Below are 22,645 nucleotides of genomic sequence, written 5' to 3' on the forward strand. Positions count from 1 at the left end.
TGCCGCACAACCTCCGGCCAGGAGGTCTCATCCTGTCTGGAAGCTGGGAATGCTGGGTGTATGATGGGGTGATGTGGGGTTTAGAGGAAGGGGGTGGGAAGGGTGTAGGGAGATGTGAAGTGTTGAGGTGGTGTGGTGAGTGGGGGTGGGTGTTGGGGGGGGTTTGGCAGGGGGCCATCACACTCCCACCCCCCCACCCTCTGCGGTGCACAGCCCCTGGTGCTGGGAACAGCAGCTGACCGAGCCATGGTGGCTGCAGTGCTGCTTTACCTGCAGTCTGTTCAGGGAGAATGGGCCCAGCCCGATGCAACCTGGCCTGGTATGGCATCCTAGCACACCTTTGGACAGGACCAGGAGGCGCGGCTGCTGTCCAAAGGCACATACAAGCTGGGCAGGCCAGGCTGGGTCAGGACAGGTCCATTCTCCACGAGGGTGAGGCAGCCCGCTTGTAGGCAAACCACCACAGCCACGCATCATCGTCAGACCCTTGTGGAGAACAGACCTGGCCTGATGCTACCCAGGCCACCCAGCAAGTGTGCATTTGGACAGGAGCCAAATGTCCTAAAGCCTTGCCTCCCAGTCCTGTCTAAAGGCAGGCTAGAATGCCGTGCTAGGCCAGGATATATAAGCCTGGGCCTGTTCTACCTCCACAGACTGTGGGCGAGGCAACATTGCAGCCATCATGGCATAGCTGGCTGCTAGCACCAGGTGTGTGCAATGTGGGGGGATGTGTGGTTTGTGGAGGGGCTTAAGCAGGGTCCACGACATGGCTGCCCCTGCCCCCACACCCACCCCCTGCAGCACTGGTGGCAGAACCCAGGTGGGCCATGGCCAGCTGCAGACGCAGCCCTTGGTGACACGGCACTGCATGACGTAGGCTCTGTGCTGAACAGATCTGGCCTGGCTCAGCCCAGCCCAGCCCACTAGCACATGGGTTTGGACAGGACTGGGAAAGCTGTGTGCTAGGGGGCTGGGCCGGGCTGGGCCAGGCCAGGCCAGGTCCATTCAGCACAGAGCCCACGTCACCGGCCAGGCCATGGCCCAGCTGGCTTCTGCGCCGCCACAAACCCCACATCCCCCTATAACCCCACCACTCCCTACACCCCCTGCCACTCCTCATCCCCCCACCCCCACATTCCTAACTTACCTGGGACAGTGGGTCCCAGTCATGCCACAGCCTTGCCCCACACTCTTCTGCTTACCCAAGCACACTAACGGAGTGTGCCCCACATGTTGGGGCAGCAGAAGCACCATAGAGATTCTCTGGTCAGAAACCAGAGGGTCTCTCAGGAGGACTGGCTACCCGGTTGCCTTGGGGCACAGTCCTGGACCTTGCCCTGCCCCACTTTTTTTCTGCGGGTTTTTTGATACCTGGATTTCCAGGTATCAAATTTTGAGCCTGCACTGCAAATATGCAGTGTAGGGCACATTTTTTGTTCACAGCATGGCTCTTGTGGCATCCCAAACTGCTTTGAGATGCCTCAAAATGCACTTACAGCCTTGTCTGAATGTGTCCAATAGGTCCCCAAAAAAATGATGGAAGGGGCAAACCTGCAGGGTATTCTGCAAGTACAAACAAGATTTACATACCAATATAAGGAGTATGGGGAGCAAATGGGGTGATCTGGAAATCATAGCATGTCAAAAAATAGTAAATTAATATTACAGAAATTTGGTGGGATAACTCCCACAATATAGATGGGCACAGCTTGATCTAGAAAGATAGGTGCAATAAAAATAAAGGGGGCATCACATTATATATAGAGTGATACATATGATGTTCAGCTCAGAACGAGAAGATCTAGAGTTTATCTAGAAGAAGGGGGAAAACAGCATTTCTGATGTTATAGTGAGAGTTTTCTGTAAATCAGCAAGAGGATGAAGCATTCCTTTAAGCAGGTAAACCAGCATATCTAGAAAGTATAGTACAGTAATCATGGGGGATTTTAGCATTTGTGATATTGTTCTTCATTTGAAGGTTTTCAAAAAGAGGCTGGATTGGCCTCCTGTGATGATACAGGAACAGTGAATTTGGCATACATGCTGGAGGTTGAATTGGAAGACCCCCTAGATAACCCCATCTTCTTGCTCTCTCTACATTCCTCTCCTATGATATCCCCCAGTTGCATGAGCCAATTCGTTTTTTATCATCTGTCATCTGCTGTCATGCCTCACAGGCCCTCTCTCTCCATTCAGTTTGTCACTGCCCTCAACACCATCAGTCTAATCGCCTCTTATCCTCTTTCCCAGCCTCTTCCCCAGATGCCCAAAAGCATCTCTAGGCAAGTTTCTGTATCTTCATGGAATCTCAAATTTGTGATCTGCTTCTTGATCTAACATCTGTCCTCGATGTATTCTGTGCTGTCTCAACCCATTTTCCACCTACCAGCAATCTAGATTCTGCCTCCAGTCCCTTTCCTTATTTGATCAACTCCCTAATACATCTTCCAGATGACTAATTCTCTATGCTCTAACTCCTCAACAGATTCCCATTCAGATTCTGCTCTCACCCTTCATGTCCACTCAAACTTTCCAATTATTCCTGACCTCCAGTACACGCATACTCACCCAGCACATCTATTAATCCACACACTGCCACCTAACAGATCAATATTCTCTTTTAGCACCCTCTCAGCAACTGATGTGCAGTACAGTATCCTCCCACCACACATATCAATCACCACTATCAAGAATTACATTGTATTCCCCAATCCCTAATACCTCTTCACCTACAAAATTGATCTTGTAGTTCTTTTCCCATAGTTTCTTCTGAGCAAAATCGATCCCATTTCCACTTACACTGAAGGAGTCTTTACTGTCAGCCCTGCAGATAGATCTAAAGCTAATCTGAGCCCTGGCGGAGCATGGAGTTGTGAGGCAGTTTTATCCAGTGGGATATGCTTCTCTGATTAGGCCCTGAAGTGCTTACTTTCCCCCCATCCAGGATTCCAGAGGTGTTCATTACCTCCCGTCAGGGGAGCAGTTTCAGCTGTATTCTCTCTTTAATGTGTCAACATAGCAGACAGCTAACACAAGGATTTCTGAGCAGATGCAGCAGACAAACCACACAGGTTGTTCAGGGGAGGCTCATAAGTAGGAACCTATCAAATTCATGATTTCATGATTTTCACAGAAACTGCATCCTGCAGCATGATGGAGAGGGGAAGAGCGAGATTTTCACAGTAGAGTGTGGCAGGCTCTGATGTCACACTGGGACTGTCAAGTCCAGAAGGAGCTGCCACAAATTACGTAGGTCCCTATTCACGAGATGTTCTACTCGGTGGAGAACTGGGAACTACAACCATCTTACTTCCAAGGGAAACTGATCCACTAGAGGAATCGTAGAGGACACTGAGCTAAAATGTTTTCAGTTGTCTCACCCAAAAATGCTATCTTCAGCAGATGGACCTGTTTGCAAATCTGTCCCACAGGAAATATTCGCAACACCCACAGGCCTGCCAAACAGACATCATCTTCCTTAAATAGAGAGACTTGCAAGCATATGCCACTCTTCTTTTTGCAGCAGTGCCAAAGAAGAAAAAGATGACTATTAACTATTCCATGGTAAATCTCATCATGAATGACAGTATATGAATACCTAGTCCATTCCAGTTATTGAGGACTAACAAGGGTAGTTAAAATAAAAGCTTCTTTTAATAAGGAAAGAGTTAGATATTTTTTTCATTTGAAAATCATCCCTAATGAAAAATGTCTAATTTTTCGCTTTATACACACAGCCGAGGGGGAAAAAAAATCAATTTGTTTCTATTTTTCCAAATCTTCCAAGACAACAAATGATTTTGAAATATTCCAAAACTGAAATAGTATTGAACTGAAAGTATAGTTTTGCCTCTAAAAATGATAGTTCTAAATGGAAGTTTCTTACTCAGAAGGACTGTAGATTTTTACTTAAGAAGTGACAAAAAGGTTTTTAAAAATCTTTTTATTCTTCTCCTTTTAGCATGGCAAAGATCAGAAAGATAAGGTTGAGAAAGCTGGATTCTAAAAGTTCAATATCTTCAATAAGTTTAATGTGTCAATACACATATTTAACACAATGGTCATTCTCATGGATAATAAATGGAGGTGTCGATGCCATTTTTAAAAAAGGATATGGATAAATGTTCTTTTTAGCCACTTTAAAAGGAGAGGGGCAGCTGCTGCTATTTTGATTAAACCCTGATGTTAGCATGATCCTGTAGTGATACAAGGTAGCTGCATTGCCCTAACTTTGACCCTGAAGGAAAGCAGAGTTGTTGCAGTGGTTTTGCTATGCTTGTATCCTATGCTACAGAATCATGCAGACATAGTATTTGCATCATGGCAGTGTATATGGGTATCCTATCACATCACTACAAGTATTAAATCTATCTGTACCCAAAGTCAGTTTTTGGAGTCGAGCTGAGTTATAACAATAAAAGAAATATACAGCACTTTTGCATACAGCAAATTTAGTTATTTCTGAAGATATTTGGAAACAATGAATCATAGAATTCAGAGGCTTGGTGCTACAAAGCCTTGCCACAAAATGTAGGCACAGTTTAACACCGAGAATGTAAGTAGCAATGCACTGTGGGTAAAAAAGAACACCACTACTTTGGCTGCAAGATATGGGCAAAGCAAATAAAGAATGAATGTGGGGCAACAGATGAGGCTGAGAGGTGTCCCTACATAATTCAAGTTTTTAATAATGGTTACTGCTAATGATGAACTAAAAAACCAAACAAACCCACAGCTTTATAAATTGACAATGTAGCCAAACTTGAATTGAGCAGAAGGCTATGTGTAGGTGGAAAAAAATATTTAGAATATAACAGTATGAGGGCAAATTTCCCTCAGAAACTTGGACCTACAGAGAAAATATTTTGCAGACTCCCACAATATTGGAAGGGCTGACTAATTCAGCATAATCTGGGCCCAGGAGGAGGCTTCAAAATAATTAGCTTAGGATAGAGTCAACAAATTGCTTATTATGAAAGCAGTGCCAGGTTTATATTGATTCAAAAATCTCTCCTATCATGAAGTATCCTTGAAATTGTAGTTGTTACACTTTAATTCAGCTAAAATATTGTTTCCATTCTCTCAGGTTTACTGTTCTTTCAAAAACAAGGGTATTTCAATTTTATTTTACAACTTCCATAAATTAAAATTAGGCTAGGAATCTGCAACACTGAAACTGTGATAATAATGTGCTTAAATAGTCTTTAGCTGTGCTTAATGGAGCTTTACATTTGGACTTGACTTCTCCAGAGCAAAAATGTCACTAACAATGACATTCCTGATTTATGACTGAAATTCTCTAATTTGTTCATTTATACTCTGCAGAGCCACCAGATTTTTTTGGCTCCTTCTAATAAATCGTAGGTTTGTTGTAAATGCAGATTAATGATCATTAAAAATGGTACACTTTTGATTCTCTGTTCAGATTAGTAGCCAGAGAAGGGAGAAAGCATTAGAAGAAAGAACTTTACTGTGACATAGGTACTGATGCTTCAAATAGGTTTTATGATGATTCATAACTTCACACAATGGAGGAGTCTTTTATTCCCTGCATCATTAATACTAATGTAAATATAGCATACAAAAACTGTTTGCACTAGTTTAAATGAGATCAGAATCTACCTTGGTACAACAGTAATTCCCAAGGGGTGTGCCACAGGTTCCCCTTGCATGAGGAGGTAGATGCTCTCCTTCCCTGTCTGGCACCCTGTGACTGTCCCAGCTACTCCAGCAGTGCCTGCAGATGTTCTCCTGTGGGCTGCTGCCACTGCTTCTGCCTTTCCACAATGGTCCCAGCAGCGCACACTGCCATGAGTGGGCAAGAGACTGCATTGCACTCCGCAGCCCTATTCATCTCATGGCTGGCAGGAGAGACTGCAGGGGTGGCTGACAGTGTATGAAATCCAGCAGGAGCAGCCTGAGCAATGGGAGCTGGCCTTGCCCCTTGAGGTCGCAGGGGGCAGGAAGGGGCTGTCAGTGAAAAAAGCAGAGCACAGCAGGGAAAGGTCTTGCCCCTGCCACCCTTAGCCAACCCCTGAATTGGTTAGATCAATGATTCTCAACTTTTTTAGCCTCAAGGGCCCCCTCCATATCTATTCTGAACTTAGATCCAGCTCAGTGATTTTTAACTGGGTGCTGTGACGTTCAGAAATGTTATGAAGGGAGGCCAAAAAGGCTGAGAACTATGGTTAGAGAGAATAACTTTGCTTAAAGAAAGACATATTTGGTGTTATTTTTTTTAACAGGACTTCTCAGCATAGGTATGATTTCTTTTGCCAGGAAAATGGAATATGTTTTATGTTTTGAAAAAATATATAGACATCATCAATTTTAATTTTTAAAAAAGTGTGTCACAGTATCAAAAGTTTGAGAAACACTGGGGTAGAGGGACTGAAGCAAATCTTAAAAATACTTTAAAATACTTAATGTAGGCTTTTTTTTTGAGGGGAGGGGTAAGAGAGAGGGCAGAATTGCTAGTTAAGGAAGGGACAAACTTTGGCAAAACTTTATATTTGTTTTTAAATGCTGTGGTAGGTTTCTGAAATATTTTAACACTTCTCTTAAATTCATTTATATTCAGAATCTTAAAACACTTTTTTCCAAGTTTATATGGTCTTGCATGAAGCAAAAGTGTGATTCTTTGTTGTTCTTTTCCTCTGACTGGCTAGGTTTATCCAGGTACACCACCTTCCCTTCATTATGCTTTTTTGGATCTGGCCTTTTTTCTTTCTAAATTGTAATTACTGCTCTGGCTCTTTCACAATTGAGGTTTTTCAAGGATACTTCCAGAAGACATTCTCCAAGCAATATGGAAAGATACTCTTTCCTGAGTGCCATGTTATTAAGTGATACTGAAGATTACACATTGCATAGTTTAGTATCAGGTCAAAAACACCCCAGAATGGTGAAGGATAGGATACTATACTAGAACCTTGGACAAAAATCACCATGTTTAAACACGGCAATATCTATATTGCTTATATATATATTGCTTATTGCTCCAATGTTCACCTCTTCCTTTAGTAAGGAAGAAAAAAACCCATCCTTTTGCAGCTAAGCCGTCTTAAACTCTATTTCATTCTTAATTAAGATATGATGCTTCTGAGAAGGTAGTGCCAGCAAACAAGAGGAAATGCTAGCTCTTTCAACGTGTTTAGAGAAAGCCTGCAGAACTGGTTTGGGGACTGTATAAAGGTGAAACATGGACAAGTTTGTATGCAGCCTCTGTGGCAGGAATGTCCAACTTCACAGCAGCTGGGGACTACATGCCACATGGGCTGGAACCCCGAGGACCATACTAATGCATACATGGGCTCTGGGGATACACCCCCTGCCGCACTATGCATGCAGGAAGCCTACCCTGGGCAGCACTCCCATCTCACCTCCCTGGTTGTAGACTCTCCTGCTTCACTGTGCTATGAGCACCCACTGTGCTGCAGGTTGCACCTCCTGAAGCAAGATCAGGAAACAAAAGAGAACCCAGTTGTAGCAGGAGCCAGAGTGAATAGAGGAGCAGTGGCCAGGGGGTAGGCTGCAGGCTTCACATGAACTTGTTAAGGGTCGCATGTGGTAGCCTGGAGGCTTCACATGAACTTGTTAAGGGTCGCATGTAGCCCTCAGGCCACCAGTTGGGCAGTCCTGTTCTATGCTATGCACAGCAGATACAACACTGGAAGGCAGATAAAACAACACAGTACACTGAATAAAAGGAAAGATGTTGCTACATGCAATATGACAAGAATAAGGAAAAAAAATCCGATATTTGTACCACTGCAACACTTAAAAATTGCCAAAATGTACGAAGTGCCATTTCATTCAAGCATCACCAGCATACATGTATGCATACACAATTACTTACAATCAAGTTTTTGGTTTGCTATATCTACTTTATTTTTCATTACATGCAAATGTCATGTAATTTATCTGCATTTTAGAGGTATTCAAGCCCCACTGACAGAAAGTTTCTTTGCTAAGCATAAAATCACTGACTCAGGTAAATTAGTTGTTATGAACCTACAGTGCTTGAGGGGTTTGTGGAATATCATGCACATTTTCTTGAATTTGTTTTACTGACAGGACATGTGTAGTCTCTGCATATAGACAGTGTTAAACTGTGTTTAGCCTTATCATCCTTATATTTATATGAATTGCGATATTGGATCTACATTTATGTCTTAAATTGTACTATGGCCAGGATCACATAATGAGTCTCAAACCTGGAAAAGGATTTAAAGCCTAAATGGCTGAAGATTGGTAATCAACAGTATCTGATGTGGAGACGCTAATATAAATATTAAAAAGAACTGGTAAGAGTGTTACTTGGCTATTCAGGTATTGGGGGTGGGGACATGACATTTCTTATAGTAGGGACATTAAGAGAGAGACAAGTTAGTTAGGATATTGGATTAGTCATCTTCATGTGTGATGCAAATATTTTCCCTGTTTTAATTGCATTTTTGGGGTGGGCAGGAAGTCTTACACATAGTCTGAGCTCCTCCACAATCTAATGATGATGTATGTAAATTGCCAGATAAGAAACCATACTTAAGCTTTGTCTTAAGAACAAGTCTTGGTCTTTAGGTTTGTTTTTTCTCTGCAAGCATAGAGAAACACTGGAGTCCCTCAGCTATTGGTGGAGTAGAAATGGCATTCTTGGATTTAAGATTCAGGGTAAGAACAGGTTACTGTTCTGATATTTCCTTTTGTTTGTTTGTTCTTATATCTCTGTCTGTATCTCAATATATGGTTACTGATTTCTTATGTTGGTCTTGTTTTCATAATAAATCTTAGTGTTTTCTTTATTATCTACCTAAGTGTGATTTCAAAGTTTTTTACTTTACAGGCAGGCTTCTTCTCCAGAAGGGGGAACCAATCTTTTCTAGTGCATGATCAGGCAAAGGTGTAATTCTTCTAACTGGCAAAATTGCCTGTGCCAAGGACTGGTAAGACCTAAGTGAGAGATGCAAGGCTGAAGTATCACAAGCCAAAGAGTTGGCCCCTGGAACATCTCAACTGGTTCTCAGTGGTCAAGCAGCAGATGGCAGAAGGAGGCTTGGGGGAAAAGTGCACCCCTGAAGCTGTGGAAACACCCTGGAAGTGTGTCTCAAAGGTTCCCCTGGCTGCACATGGAACTAGGGCATGTTAGATTAGTGTCTATAGTATTGGGGACAAATGGAATGACACACATAATAACTACTTATTGCAATTATCACAGTTGTTCTTCAGTTCACAACCATTCTTACACATAAAAACAAAGTCAATTAAAAAAAATGAGGGATTTTCATAATTAAAGAAAACAAAAATGTAGCAAAACCAAAAACACTTCATTTTTATACTATTATATCCTTGTGAAGAAGTATATAACACCAGCTCTGTCTTACCTCAATTTTTTCCCATATCATTTCATAATTGTCTTGGTGTTGTATATCTTGCATCAATTGGTGAATTAAAGCAGATTTATTTGAGGCAGAGATCTCACTGTTCTCAGCAGGCTGAATCACTGCAGTACTTTCTGATTTGTCTAGTGCATATTTTTTAATACAAGATGAAGGCATACAAAACTCTTCATCTGAAAGAATGTCACTGAGAGGCCCAGATTCAATGCTGTCACCCAATGAGGATACTATATCACTTGAAGAGCTTGGGGAAATCCTACCCAGTCTTTTGTGCTTTTTAATGTGGTATGTTGGATACATCTCAGAATCAGAGTTCATTTCTGACAGCTCCCAGTCATCAATATTTTGAATGGTTTCTTTTCTGGGTTTCTGTGGCAGCAGTTTTGTCAAATTTTCTAACTTCAAAGCCAACACTTCTGTCTGTCTGAGGTGTGAAGGAAGCGCTAAATATTCATCTGAACCATACCAGACCTCAGCTGCTTTATTATTTGTATTAATGTAAGTGGGTGATGATGAGTAACATACCTTACTCTTACTTCTTGGAAGAACAGGTGATGAGTTGATAACAGATTCTGAGTCAGCTGAAGATGTACACTCTTGGCTGTGTGCTGGTGAACTTGATTGTTCAATTTTACTTTGATACTGGACATTCAGATCCCTTTGATTACAAGGATCTGATGATGTGGAAGTAGAATCAGTTTCTGTTCCCTCCAGGGAGTAGGATTTACAGAGAGGAATTCCATTTCTTAGAACTGAGTGTCCCCTTTTTTCCACCGGCATTGTTGAAGCTGAGTTAGAAATGCTACCAGTTGCCCTTCTTGGAGTCACCTTCTCAAAAGTGTCATGTGACTTTTTGTGCTTTGGTTTTTCTTTCCTTGTGTAGTAATCAGACTTGCCTAAACTTAAAAGACTTTCCTTAAAGTGATTTTTTATTGTATAGTCAAGGTTTCTATCACCTATTTTATATAAGCAATCATATGACTGACTGACAGCAGATGAGCTATTAGGGTAAGAGGATTGTAAAGCCAAGCAGAGCTTGGATCTGTCTGGAGGATCTAATAAGGAGGGTGTGCTTCTACTCATTTCAGTCTTTGCAATCTGAGAAATGTGATTTTTTAAATCACCAACCTCCATATCATCTTTAAATACATCTTCTTTTAGAAACAGACCACGTTTAGGCAATGTAGGCTGTGTGGGAGAATCCTCATTATAATTAAAACAGTCTCTTATGGATCTCTTTGGAGTTGAGTTTTCACAGTGAAGATGTTTGATTTTTGCATCAAGATGGTGTGATAGATTGCATTCCTGTTTCTCTGAACTAGGAACTAGTTTGTTGTCAGTTGATATGACACCATCCTCAGTACCAGGCCCTTGACAGAGAAATGAGTCTTCAGTAGATAGCAGTGAAAATTCAGGTGATTCTGCACTGTCCTTGCTTTCTCTCTTATCGTCAGTTGGAAGAGGTAAATGGGTTTCTTTCACATTAATGGCTTCATCACACTTTGAACCTATAGAATCAGTTGCTACTGCAAGTAATCCCACACTTTTGATAAGCTCTGGAAATTCTTTTTCCATTTCACTGTAGTTCCAAGATTCAAATGGTTTTGCTTTTCCTTGACTGGAGGTCATGTCATCCAGAGCTCCAAGTAAATCCTCACTAGGGCTGTAGTCAGACAATTCAAATGCAGTAATACCACAATCCAGGGACAAATAATTTTGAGAGCATTTGATAGTTAACTGTCCCGAGTCATCCACTTCGGTTAACGAATCAAGGCGGTCCTGAAATAGACAAGAGAAATGGCTGCTTTAAAAGTAATCTCAGTTAAGCTACATATTTATGCTCTGCAAGAATTCTCATATCCAGTATATGAAAGTAAACAAAACACATGAAAGAGGAACATGGATGCTGATTATAATATCTACGAAAACAGTAGCTACTGAAATGCCTCATAGTTTGTACAGTACAATGTGGGTGAGTAATCTGTTCTAACATATTTGGAGGAAAAAACCCATAGGAAACTGACCAAGTGTCATTTGTGATACTAAAGAGATTCCACTATGACTATGTATATAACATGGAAATCTTTACCATATCTTTCAATGAAAAAAACAATTGGAAGGAGTAGAGGGACCCATAAATGTCCAGAGTGGATCTCTTAGAATTTTCTATCATTAGTCACTGAGTGGGAGGGGATTTGTGGAGTCAGAGTATGTATGGCAATGGGAAGTGACCATATCCAAGTCTTATGAATCCTATGGTTTCCCAAACGCAAGAACTACAGAAAGAGTCATGTGGAGGGCTCCCCTCCATGCTGCTCTGTGGGCCACTGATTGATTGTTCTTAGCATGAATCTTCCTGGAGCCAAATGGCCATAAAGCACTTTAAATGGTTAAAAAATAATTTCTGTATACATCCTATGTTTCTACCAGGAGATTTGCTGCTCTCCTGATAGAAACTAGGAGCATACAAGTGTTCCTTCAGTTTCTCCCCAGGAACATGCCCCCTCCAGGAGAAGATCTTTAAGTTGACACCTGAAAGATCTCCTTTGTGAGAGAAGCTCTCTTGTAAAAATTACACCTGTATGCTTTTGTCTTGGACTGGTTTGGGAGGGGAGGGGAGCAGTTACCCTGCTCCCTGCCTTTTCCCCAAAACAAAGACTGCCTGGTTTTGTGGACAGGCTTGGGACTTAACCCTCTATTCCCCCTCCCTCCTAAATGAGCTTGGGAGGGGAGGGAAGCAGTTGGGCAGTGTTCTCAACCTGTTCCCCCAGACCAGAAACTGTCTTGTCTGCAGAACAGGCTGGGGACTTTACCATACTGCTCTCACCACTGCCATTATAAACAAAGTGGGATGAAGGAGGTTGCTCCCCACCTATTCCCCAAGTGAAGGATCCCTGGGCTATGGAAGATGAAAGGAGTCTTTCCCTGCCATTCAACTCCCTCCATGGATCAGGAGGAGTGAAAGAGCTAATGCTCCTCATGCCTTCCCCAGACTGGTAGTGTTATGTTTGTACCATATGTAAATGACTGCAGCCACAAGTGTGAAAAGGAGCACTACCAGCCTGGTAGGCACAAAATATACTGGAAACAAAATAAAACTGAATTGACATTGGCATTAGCAGGTTAAACAGAAAGTAACTTTAGGTTTACATATGCATATTCAACACGTTCATGCATCTCACAGGGATCAATCACCCCAGTATGGTGAAGGTATGGAAAGCAAGGGAAATTTTCCATTGCTAGAAATGAATGCCTATTCATAGCCATACAGCATCACAAATCCAAAGGGGACTTTGTTTTTTGTTGCACGGTGAAGTATCTTCCAAATTAAGATTTAAAAAAAAAAAAATCTTCTTTCTGTTGAAGACCGTAAACATAGACAAAGGAACCACAGTCTCAAGTTGCAGCAAGGAAAGTTTAGGTTAGATATTAGGAATAATTTTCTCACTAGGAGGGTAGTAAAACACTGGAACAGGTTGCACTGAGAGGTGGTGGAGTCTCCATCCTTGGAGTTTAAGACCTGGCTACACAAAGCTTTGACTGGGATGATCTAGTTGGGGATGGTCCTGCTCTGAGCAGGGGGTTGGATTAGATGACCTCCTGAGGTCCCTTCCATCCCTAATTTTATATGATTCTATGATTCTTTGATTTTCAGTTTTGCTCACAGTCTCACATTAGAAGCTGTTGCCAGCATCTAGTTTTATATAGCATTAATTCCTGATGACATATCTCCAGGGGTATCCACAAGGTCAGTTGAAGATAGTTCTGTCCAACTCCTACATGCTCATTCTTCTGCATCCTCCAGTCAGAATATTTTTTATTATTAGACTCCTCCAGTCTCAGGAGAGGGAACAATCTTGATTTGTAACTAAGATTTTAAGTCAAGTCAGCTTTCTGTTATATGTTTTTAAAGTGGATTCCATGAGTGACTTGGAACGAGCAAAAATGGCAGAAGAAAAAATACATTCAGTTTACAATTTCCCTCTACATTTTGTAATACATAATTTAGTGTTCCAGAAACAAGGCAGGGCTCAGCTATTAGATTTATAGTATATTTCAAATATCAATACTCACATAATCCCTAAATCACAGAGCTAATTTTTGTTCTCATTCACCATGATAAGCACCTGGAGTAATGCCACTGAAGTCAACTATTTAGAGCAACAAAGATCAGCACAGCAAAGGAGAATATCAAAAGAAACTAGAAAACTTAAAAAAAAGAAAAGAAAACCAGCATTTGCTCAAGTGCTGTCATTAAAGTGCAACACACAACTTAAAACATGTCATGTCTCAGTGTTCTAGTAAGCCACTTCCAAAGAAGCTATTTTCAACAAATGACCGATGGTCAAAGCTGGTGTAATCTTAACAAACACAGGTTTAAAGATCGCCTCCTACAATAACCAGATCAGACAACTTCAAAACTCTTTACTCAATACCTACGAGCCTCATGACTCAAATAAGTTGTTAGGTTCACAAGAAAGCACTTGTACTGGACAACAACAACAAAAGAAAAAACAATACAATAAAAAAAAACCAAACCAAAAGAAACCCCCCCACAAACCCAACTCAGGTTCAAGAGTTCTTTACAAAGAATTGGCTTAGAATATTTCAGCTAGAACCTAAATCTGGGAGTTTTACTGAAATCTCATATTGAATATATTACAGCCATGTGAAGAACTGATTCCATAAATGGTTCATCAGCAATAGCCAAAAGTATAGTAAGGAGTTTCTGTAACACTACCAGATCTTCTTCTTGGGGTTGTAGTTGATCCAACAGTGACAGCTGTTATAGGTGCAATTTTCCTTATAATCTTGAGGAGACATTTCTCTTGTATAATAATACCTTGTAACTTGTATAGTAATACCTTGCATAAATCAAAAAGGCTTTCCAAGGCCCAGTGGGCCTCCCTTGCTGCTGTGTAATGAACTTCATTCCTTCATCTCTTAAAAAGATGTTTATTAGTATGAATAAACTTTACAATCATATCCATAAACCATCCTGCTTGGTCACTTTCGAGAACATCTTCCTAACATGGACTGCATCATCAGAGGAGCAATATCACAGGTGGAGTTGATGTCAATGTTGCCATTTTTATTTTAGGAAAATATTACATTTAATTACACACAGCTGTCACAGCTCTCAATGAACATTCCAGTTCAAAATATGGCCTTTTTAATGCATTACACCACAGCTTCATAAATGAGGGTTACATTTTATGGAGGTATATGATTTATTAATTTCATTACAAGGATCTTTCAAGAACATATCTAATGCTTAGGCTTTCTCTTCCCACTAATGTATCCTGCAAAGCTTGGTTAGTTTTTTTCCAGTACCCCCCTTGAATTAGTGTATAATGCATTTTTGCACTGATTGAATACCTCAAATAAGATCATCTTATTTTAGCTTTCATGGAACTTCTTTTGAGAATGTATATCCTCACTGCACCTATCCCCTCTGCTATAGTAATTTCTATAGCACTTTAGAGGTTGTCATATTTTAATACATCCCTGTAGTATCCTTCTCATACTTTGTACCTTGCATCTACTTGAGAACCCCAAAGTGGCAGCAAATGTTTACTGTGACATTATAAATGCTTTTTGAAGATCTCTCATTAATAAAGTGCACAGATCAAGGTAAAATGATTGCTATAAAAGAACTTTATGTGGAACCTTTGATAGTGTAGGCAATCCCAAGTGAGATGGATCTTCAGATGCTATAAATGGGTGTAATGCCACAGAATTCATTGAAGCTACATCAATGTACATCAGATAAGGATCCAACCCAATTGTTTGCAAAGGAAGGGTAATAAAGTAGGAATGTATGAAACCACCTGTTGTGCTTTACAGATTGTGAAATGAAGCTGGCACATGAGTATTGCGTAGACATGCAGTTTCTGAAGTTCTCTCTAGGCTTTGATATGGACCAGAAAATGAAGTGAACTGAAGCAAATTTTGGAAGAACTTTATGACCCTCTGCATCTTCTCTGCCGCTTTATTCAATTACAATTCATCACACATACTACATTAAACATCTCTTCCTCCCAACGTGTGCAATGGGCAGATGTCTTTTCTTGAGTTTGAGCAATTCTAACCACCTTTCACAATCATGTCAGAAGATGCAAAATTTGGGGAGCAAGACCGTTGGCTACTTACCCACCACATTCAGAAGAAAGGAAATAGTAGATGACATATCCTAATTCCAGAAGATACTTATAGGTAAGAGCATTTGGTGGCAGAGAAAGTGGGGGAAGGACTAGGAGACTGTTGGATATTAGGAGGAGAGTGATTATGTAAAGGGAAGCGTGACTTGGATGGATGAAGGCCTTTGAGCCTGCCCAAGTAACCTCACTGCTTCAAACTTGCATGTAAAGACCTAAACAGGTAAAATTAAATCTTGATGGGAAGTATGTGTTGGAAAATAGTCCTGCCTGGGAAAGGGTACTGGCAGAAACATCAAGGAGAGGGTAATAAGAACTATAATTCATGAAACAGTTGTCCAATATTTATGTAGAGCACTGCATACATTCATTACAAAAGTATCTACTTTATGCTCACCTCATCAATACTAACATGGTTAAAATGCAGAAAGTAATTGCCAGTGCTGGAAACATACCCAAATGATTAGAGGATTGGGAAAAGGAATGTGTACAATGAATGTATATGTTTATACCATCAGTTGTATTAAGCTATTTAGATTTTAGTTTTAAAAAATTCCAAGCGTTGCACCATGCTATTGCACCTCTCTTTACAAGCAACCAGGAACAGTAGTAAAAGATCTTAAATCATTTCCAAATCACCTTCAGTATACATTTGAAAATAGTAGATCAATGATTGTCCACTAAGTACCACAGCACCCTGAGGTGTCTGTCTCAAGATCCTTTCAGAGGTACTGCAGGGTGTTATGCAATGTTATCACTGTTTGGTGTGCAAACATGATTCAAGAGCTAAATGTATAGATTTAAAATAGGAATCCATAGTGTTAAAAGCAATCTGACCTGTTGTGTTCTTTCTGAGTTGTCTGCAACCGATAATTTACTACATTATTTTTCTGTAGTAAAAAAAAATCAAATGTAAACCAAGAGCTGACATTTTCCAAGGGGTGACTTTTGTCTATGTAAGTTGAGAACCACTGTACTAGACACCTGGAAATAATGTTTCCCTGTTTAAAAATGTGGACCTACTCTTGCTGTATCTAACTCCTATGATCCTGAAAGTGATATAGAGAAAAGGATATATTTCGCCTTTTGGGCTTTTTGTTTACGGATTTGATACCCCTGTAGGTATTGCAGGGTTACTTCTTTGGTCAGTTGAAATTGCTTATTGTGGAAGTAATCACTAGAACACCTACTACTCTCAAATACTTTCATTCAGGCCTCCCCTACATTCAGTCTAGACAAAAATAGATAGATTTAGTAAGGCCAGACTTTATAAAGATACACAGCTGGTTTGCCTCTGCCAGACCTGAGTGGGTCTTTTAACAGATCTTGTCCTTTTCTCCCAGATAAGGGAAAGAAGATTTCCAAGCATCCTAAAGGCAAAATTAGCCCCTCAGGTCATGGCCTTCATTCTAAGGTGGGTGGGTGGGCAGAGTAGAATTTCCCCCTGAAGAAGGCCAACCATTTTTGAAGGGACAGTTTTTGTAGCAGCTGTAATGGGATCCATGCAGGTCACTTCCTACTTCTTAACATCTAAGAGTACATGCAGATATTACACTCAGATCAAGCTAACTATGGTTAGATCAATCTGAGTTCTGATCTGAAAAGTCATTTGGGGAGGTTAGATTGGGCAAAAATGGCAAGCCCTATCTAACTTACTTCACCTGAGGAGGTGAAGTAAGTTAGATCAGGAATAGACTAGCCCAATCTAATGAATGCCTGTAACTCTGGGACTGGGAAAGCCCAACCACTTGCCCCAACCCCAAGGCTGCACTCTTCCTATGCCCCCAACCTGACTGAGCTACTTTAGCACCCCCACTCCTCCACCCTGAACAGATAACTCCCCTGTGGACCCCCACTTCCCTGCAGGCACACTACCCCACCCCACAATCCTGCCTGCCCTTTCCCTTACCCCAGCTTACTTAGACTGGGATCCTAGCATGGCTTCCGGTATCAGCAAAAGTGTGCATGCGCCAGATCTGATCTATAGTCACATGGCGAAAAGTAAACCATGTGATTGTAAATTAGGTATGGCAAACGTCCGCACATACCCTGAATCAACCCCTTTTCCTTTGTTTTGAGATCATCACATTCAGTCTTAATGATGACTTAGCTCCCTTTTGCTGCTCTGGGAGAGCTAATAGACATACCCTTCCTTAGGGGTTTCAAGGCAAGGTTTATAGCAACAGCAAAGCTGGAATCTGAAGTAGCACCAGAGACAGGAAGGAAGTGAGGGTGTAGAAGGTGGGCATGAGCATGTTAGGGTATTTGTTTCAGGACCTCCTACTCTCCCCTGTTGCAAATACCTTTATAGAAAAAATAAAAAATAAACCAGCAGGGTAGCACAGAAACCTTTATAATTTATTTAAAGAAGAAAAGAAAAGATTTCTTCAAGATCTTGGCATTTGATTTATTTGAGATTAATGCATTGCATAGATTTTTAGAACCAAAGGCACTGTTAAGATTCCCTAGTCTGGCCTCTTGAGTGATACAACCTGTGGAATATCACTTTACTGAACTAGAGGATCTCTTGTATAAAAAGTTTTCATGATTGTTGATAATAAAGAATCTGCCACATACCTAGCTAAGCTGTTCTTATCTCTGTTAAAAATATGCACAACTTTTTTATTTCAAACACATTTGAGTTCACAGTAATACTTTAATGTTTAACAACATTTAACTCATCTACCGATACTAAATTGGTTTTTCAGCTAAAGGCAATCCAGTTAAATACATCCCCATATGAAATATATGCTTGTTTGGAATCATATTCCACATCTGCAACTAAAACAAAAAAAGTCTGTGGCCTGTTGTTTAAAGCAACGTTGACCTAGCCCATCCATGTGCAAATGAACTTTTCACACACAAATCTGGAGCTAAGCATGAGTTTACAAAATTTTGATCTGAATACAAACTTCAAAATAGTACTGTGTCCAGATCCAGGATTCTGAATTTAAAAAACCCTCTCTATGATATCTTCAGTCTGTCTGTATAAAAATAATGGAATTGTGGGACAATGTTGCTTGCAATGTTAAAATGTGCTTTTGAGAAGCTGGCTCTGTGGTCCTACATTTTAATTTGATTCAGCCAGAATGAAGACCAATGGAGGAAATTTAAGGTAAGAGCACTTGCTACAGGGCTATCAAACTGGTGGCCTGCAGACCACATGAGCTCTGTGAGTAGTTAAAATGCAGCTCATGGCCTCCTGCAGTTGCTTTTCTCATTTCTGTGGAGGAGAAATTAAGGAGGGGAGCTGTGAAATGTTGGTGCTACCTGGGGAATATGGGGAGCCATGCACTGCTTGGCACGGAAGAATCCCAGAATGTGGTGGGGAGTTCACACAGCCACGCTCAAGTTGGACAGCTCTGACCTGCTAAATTAGTCTCAAATATGGTGGTCACTGGGATGAATTATACGTGCAAACTGTTTTACCAATTTCTAAGCTAGTAACAGGGTAGATTCAGTACAAAGAGTTCAAGTGCTATAATGTGAGCAAGGACATCATTTTCAGAAGTAAATTACTGCATTTAGTTATACTACCTCCTTTGTCTCCTCAGAAAATGCTTGCAGAATATCAGTCTGCCTGGTGTAGTTTCCATTGGCGTCCTGTAGTCCCTGGAGGATGCGTTCTCTCAGAACCAGAACAGACACACGTAGCTGGTGCCAGAGTAGTTGCACTGTATGGATATCGACTATCACATTGACAGAGTAAGACAGAAGCTTCAGAGAAAACTCAGTCTCTAACAGAGCATGAATCTGTTCAACATGATCCGAAATATCTTCACATATATCCTGTAATAGAGAAGAAAAATATATCTTCAGCCACTGGCATAGCCTTATAAAGATCAGTACTAGGCATATCATTTACTTATTAAATGCAGTATATATGATTTCAGACAGGGAGAATAATGTAATTAATGCATCCAGACTTCTCTATTTATTTTTATTTATGGCAATGCTACAACAAGTGAACCAGCAGCTGTCCTGTTTGGCAGGAGTGCTCACTGAGTACAGAGACGACATGAAATAAGTGGGGATGGTACAAGATCATATGAATCAGAAATAGAAAAACAGCATTGTAAATATGGCATCCTGAAATGCAGGGACAAGAATGCAAGTGATAAGAGTGTCCCAACTGATCTCTATCCTCAATTATTTAAAATGTCAGTATATACACAATTTGATTTCTAATATGTCCAATAAAATGCTTTGGAGAAAAGAGTAAGTAGAGGAAAGGTGTTAGGAGAAAAGGAGTAATTATATTTTGTGTTCTGAGGAGAAAGGAGAGGCTGGGTTACTCGGGGGGGGCACAATATTTTGATGGGGTGGTATCCTCCAAGAACAATAACTAGATTCTTCAGTAGTCTAATCCTAAATCCTCAATAGAATAGTATACTATATGCATAATGAATGTGATGGCAGTTACCTTAGAAAAATAGTATAACTTAAAAGAATACTTGGACATATACCTGCTGTTGAACAAGCAATATATATTTTTTTTTACAAGTAGAACTAGTAGAACTATTATAACATATCTGAAAAAGTGTGATGTAGACAAGTAACCAAATGGGGATAAGCTACTGAATAAATTATCTTTATAGCCTAAAGAATTTTCTTGAAATCTCTGGTGCATATTTAAAAATAGAATATTCATCTTTCTTAAATATATAAATAGTACCAATATAATAAAATAAATAGTACCAATATAAAAATCAGAAGAAAATCGTAATTTTTAAAGCATCTCAGACTCTCACTTCATAAAACCAATTGTCTTGAAACTCTATACTTATTTTGATTTCTAATTTTGGGAAATAGTAATATAATAATGCATTATTCAGCATAGCATAATGACATGTTATACCCTTTTTACCAGCTAAGCCTCAGTTCCTTTAGGTACAGTAAAATTCATAACAGTGATAGGTAAATTGATAATTTTTTAGTGCAACTTTTTAGTAACTTTTAGCATTCATAAATTACACTAGGTCCTCTTAAATTGTATTAAAGAATTATCTTTAATAGTAATAAATAGTAGTAAGTAGGGAAGCAGTGATCTGGAAGAAATACAACCAGGGTGGGCTGGGGGGAGGGGGGAAGCCTTCTCATTCTTCCTGAGCAAGTAGAGCAATTGTCTAGTTACTTCAGGTATCTGTACATGAATACACAGAGTCTGGGAAACAAGCAGGAAGAATTGGAAGGCCTTTTATAGTCACAGAACTATGATGCAATTGGAATACCAGAGACCTGGTGGGAGCTCGCATGACTGGAGCACTGTCATGGATGGGTATAAACTATTCAGCAAGGACAGGCAGGGAAGAAGAGGAGAAGGAATTGCTCTTTATGTAAAAGAGCTGTACTATTGCTCAGAGATGCAGTCTGAAACTGGAGATAGGCCTGTTGAAAGTCTCTGGATTAGGGTCAGAGGGAAAGCAGCAAGGGTGATGTCACAGTGGGTGTTTGCTGTAAATCACCAGACCAGGAGGATATGGTAGATGAGGCTTTCTTCAAACAGCTAGCAGAAGTTTCTTGAACACAGGCCTTGGTTCTCTTGAGCAACTTCCTGGTACAACTGTTGGAAAGGCCAGCTAAGGGCCACGTTCTTCTTGACCTGCTGCTCACAAACAGGAAAGAATTGGTGGGGAATGTAGAAGTGGATGGAGCAACTTGGGCAGCAGTGACCATGAGATGATTGAGTTGAGGATCCTGAGGAAAGGAAGGAAGAAGAGCAGCAGAGTAAGGACCCTGGACTTCAGAAAAACAGACTTTGACTTGCTTAAGGCAGGATACCCTGGGAGGCCAGTCTGTGGGGGAAAGGAATCCAGGAGAGATGCTTGTACTTGAAAGAGACCTTACTAAGGGTGCAGGAATGAACCATCCCAATGAGCAGGAAGATTAGTAGAAGACAGGCTTGCCTTATCATGGAATTCTTCAATGAGCTAAAACACAAAAAAGAAGCTTACAAAAAGTGGAAACTTGGGCAAACAACTAGGGAGGAATATAAGAGTATTGTTCAGGCATGCAGGGACAAAATCAGGAAGGCCAAAGTGCAACTGGAGTTACAGCTAGCAAGCGATGTGAAGGATAACAAGAAGGGTTTCTAACAAGTATGTCAGTACCAAGAGGAAGATCAAGGAAAGTGTGGGTCCTTTATTGAATGTGGGATGGCAACCTAGTGACAGATGATGAGAAAAAGGCTGAAGTGCTCAGTGACTTTTTCTTTTCAGTAGGGGTGCACCGATAGAGATTTTTGGGGCCGATACTGATATTTAAAGAGGCATACTGGCCGATACCAATCCGACATCCAATACAGCTGCCTCCAGGTGGTAAGTCCGGTGTGGTGGAAGGGGAGGGGGGAGGGAAGGGATGTGGGAGGGGCAGATCAAGGCCACCCATGGTGAGGGAGGGGGCAGGCGCTGCCTGGAGAGGTGGGGAGAGGGCATGGGACAAAGCCGTGGCTCATGGGGTGGGGATGACTCCCGCTGCTGCTTGTATTCCAGGAGGGAGGGGGGACGGCATGTGCCTCCCGGATCTGCACAGGGCGGGGCGGCAGCTGCAGGGTGGAGCCAGAGTTGGCGCTGCGTGGGGCTTTTCTTGACAGGGGCTCAGCTCAGAGCAGGCTCTGGCAGCACTGGAAGGAGGCTGCAGCCAGCCCAAATTTCGCTGCAGCTCTGCTTCCAGCCCTGCGCTGCCACCCAGCACAGCTGCAGCTTTTCCCGGCACTTGGGTGGAGGCAGCACGTTCAGCTGCGGCTGTGCCCTCTTGCGTGGGGCTGGGAGTGGAGCTGCAGTGAAATTTGGGGTGGCTGCAGCCTCCTCCCAGTGCTACTGGAGCCTGCTCTGAGCCCAGCCCCCACTGAGAAGAGCTGCGCAACTCCAGCTCCACCCCGGAGCTGCAGCCCACCCTGTACTGCACAGATCTGAGGGCACACGCTCCCCACCCTCCTGGGGTGCAAGCAGCGGCGCAAGCCACCCCATCCCACAAGCCATGGCTCCGTCCTTCGACACCCCCCCCCGACTGGGCAGTGCCTGCCTCCTCCCTCACCGCGGGGGGCATTAATCTGTCCCCCCTATGCCCCCCCGCTTCCATGGGAGAGCTGTC

General features: G+C 41.5%; 1 protein-coding gene across 7 annotated transcripts in view; it reads right to left on the reverse strand.

Moving 5' to 3' along the window:
• The window catches only part of AKAP6 (A-kinase anchoring protein 6), a 488,303-nt gene that overhangs the window by 281,924 nt on the left and 183,734 nt on the right, over positions 1 to 22,645 (reverse strand). For all 7 annotated transcript variants that reach the window (XM_025202476.1, XM_025202473.1, XM_025202475.1 and 4 more), the window contains 2 exons: positions 19,091 to 19,342; positions 9,381 to 11,174 (listed from right to left, as the gene is read on the reverse strand). In XM_025202476.1, coding sequence (XP_025058261.1) covers positions 9,381 to 11,174; positions 19,091 to 19,342 — 2,046 coding nt within the window. The remainder of the gene's footprint in view (positions 1 to 9,380; positions 11,175 to 19,090; positions 19,343 to 22,645) is intronic.

The sequence above is a fragment of the Alligator sinensis genome, unplaced genomic scaffold (genome assembly GCF_000455745.1).
Source record: "Alligator sinensis unplaced genomic scaffold, ASM45574v1 scaffold720_1, whole genome shotgun sequence".
NCBI classification, from domain to species: domain Eukaryota; kingdom Metazoa; phylum Chordata; order Crocodylia; family Alligatoridae; genus Alligator; species Alligator sinensis.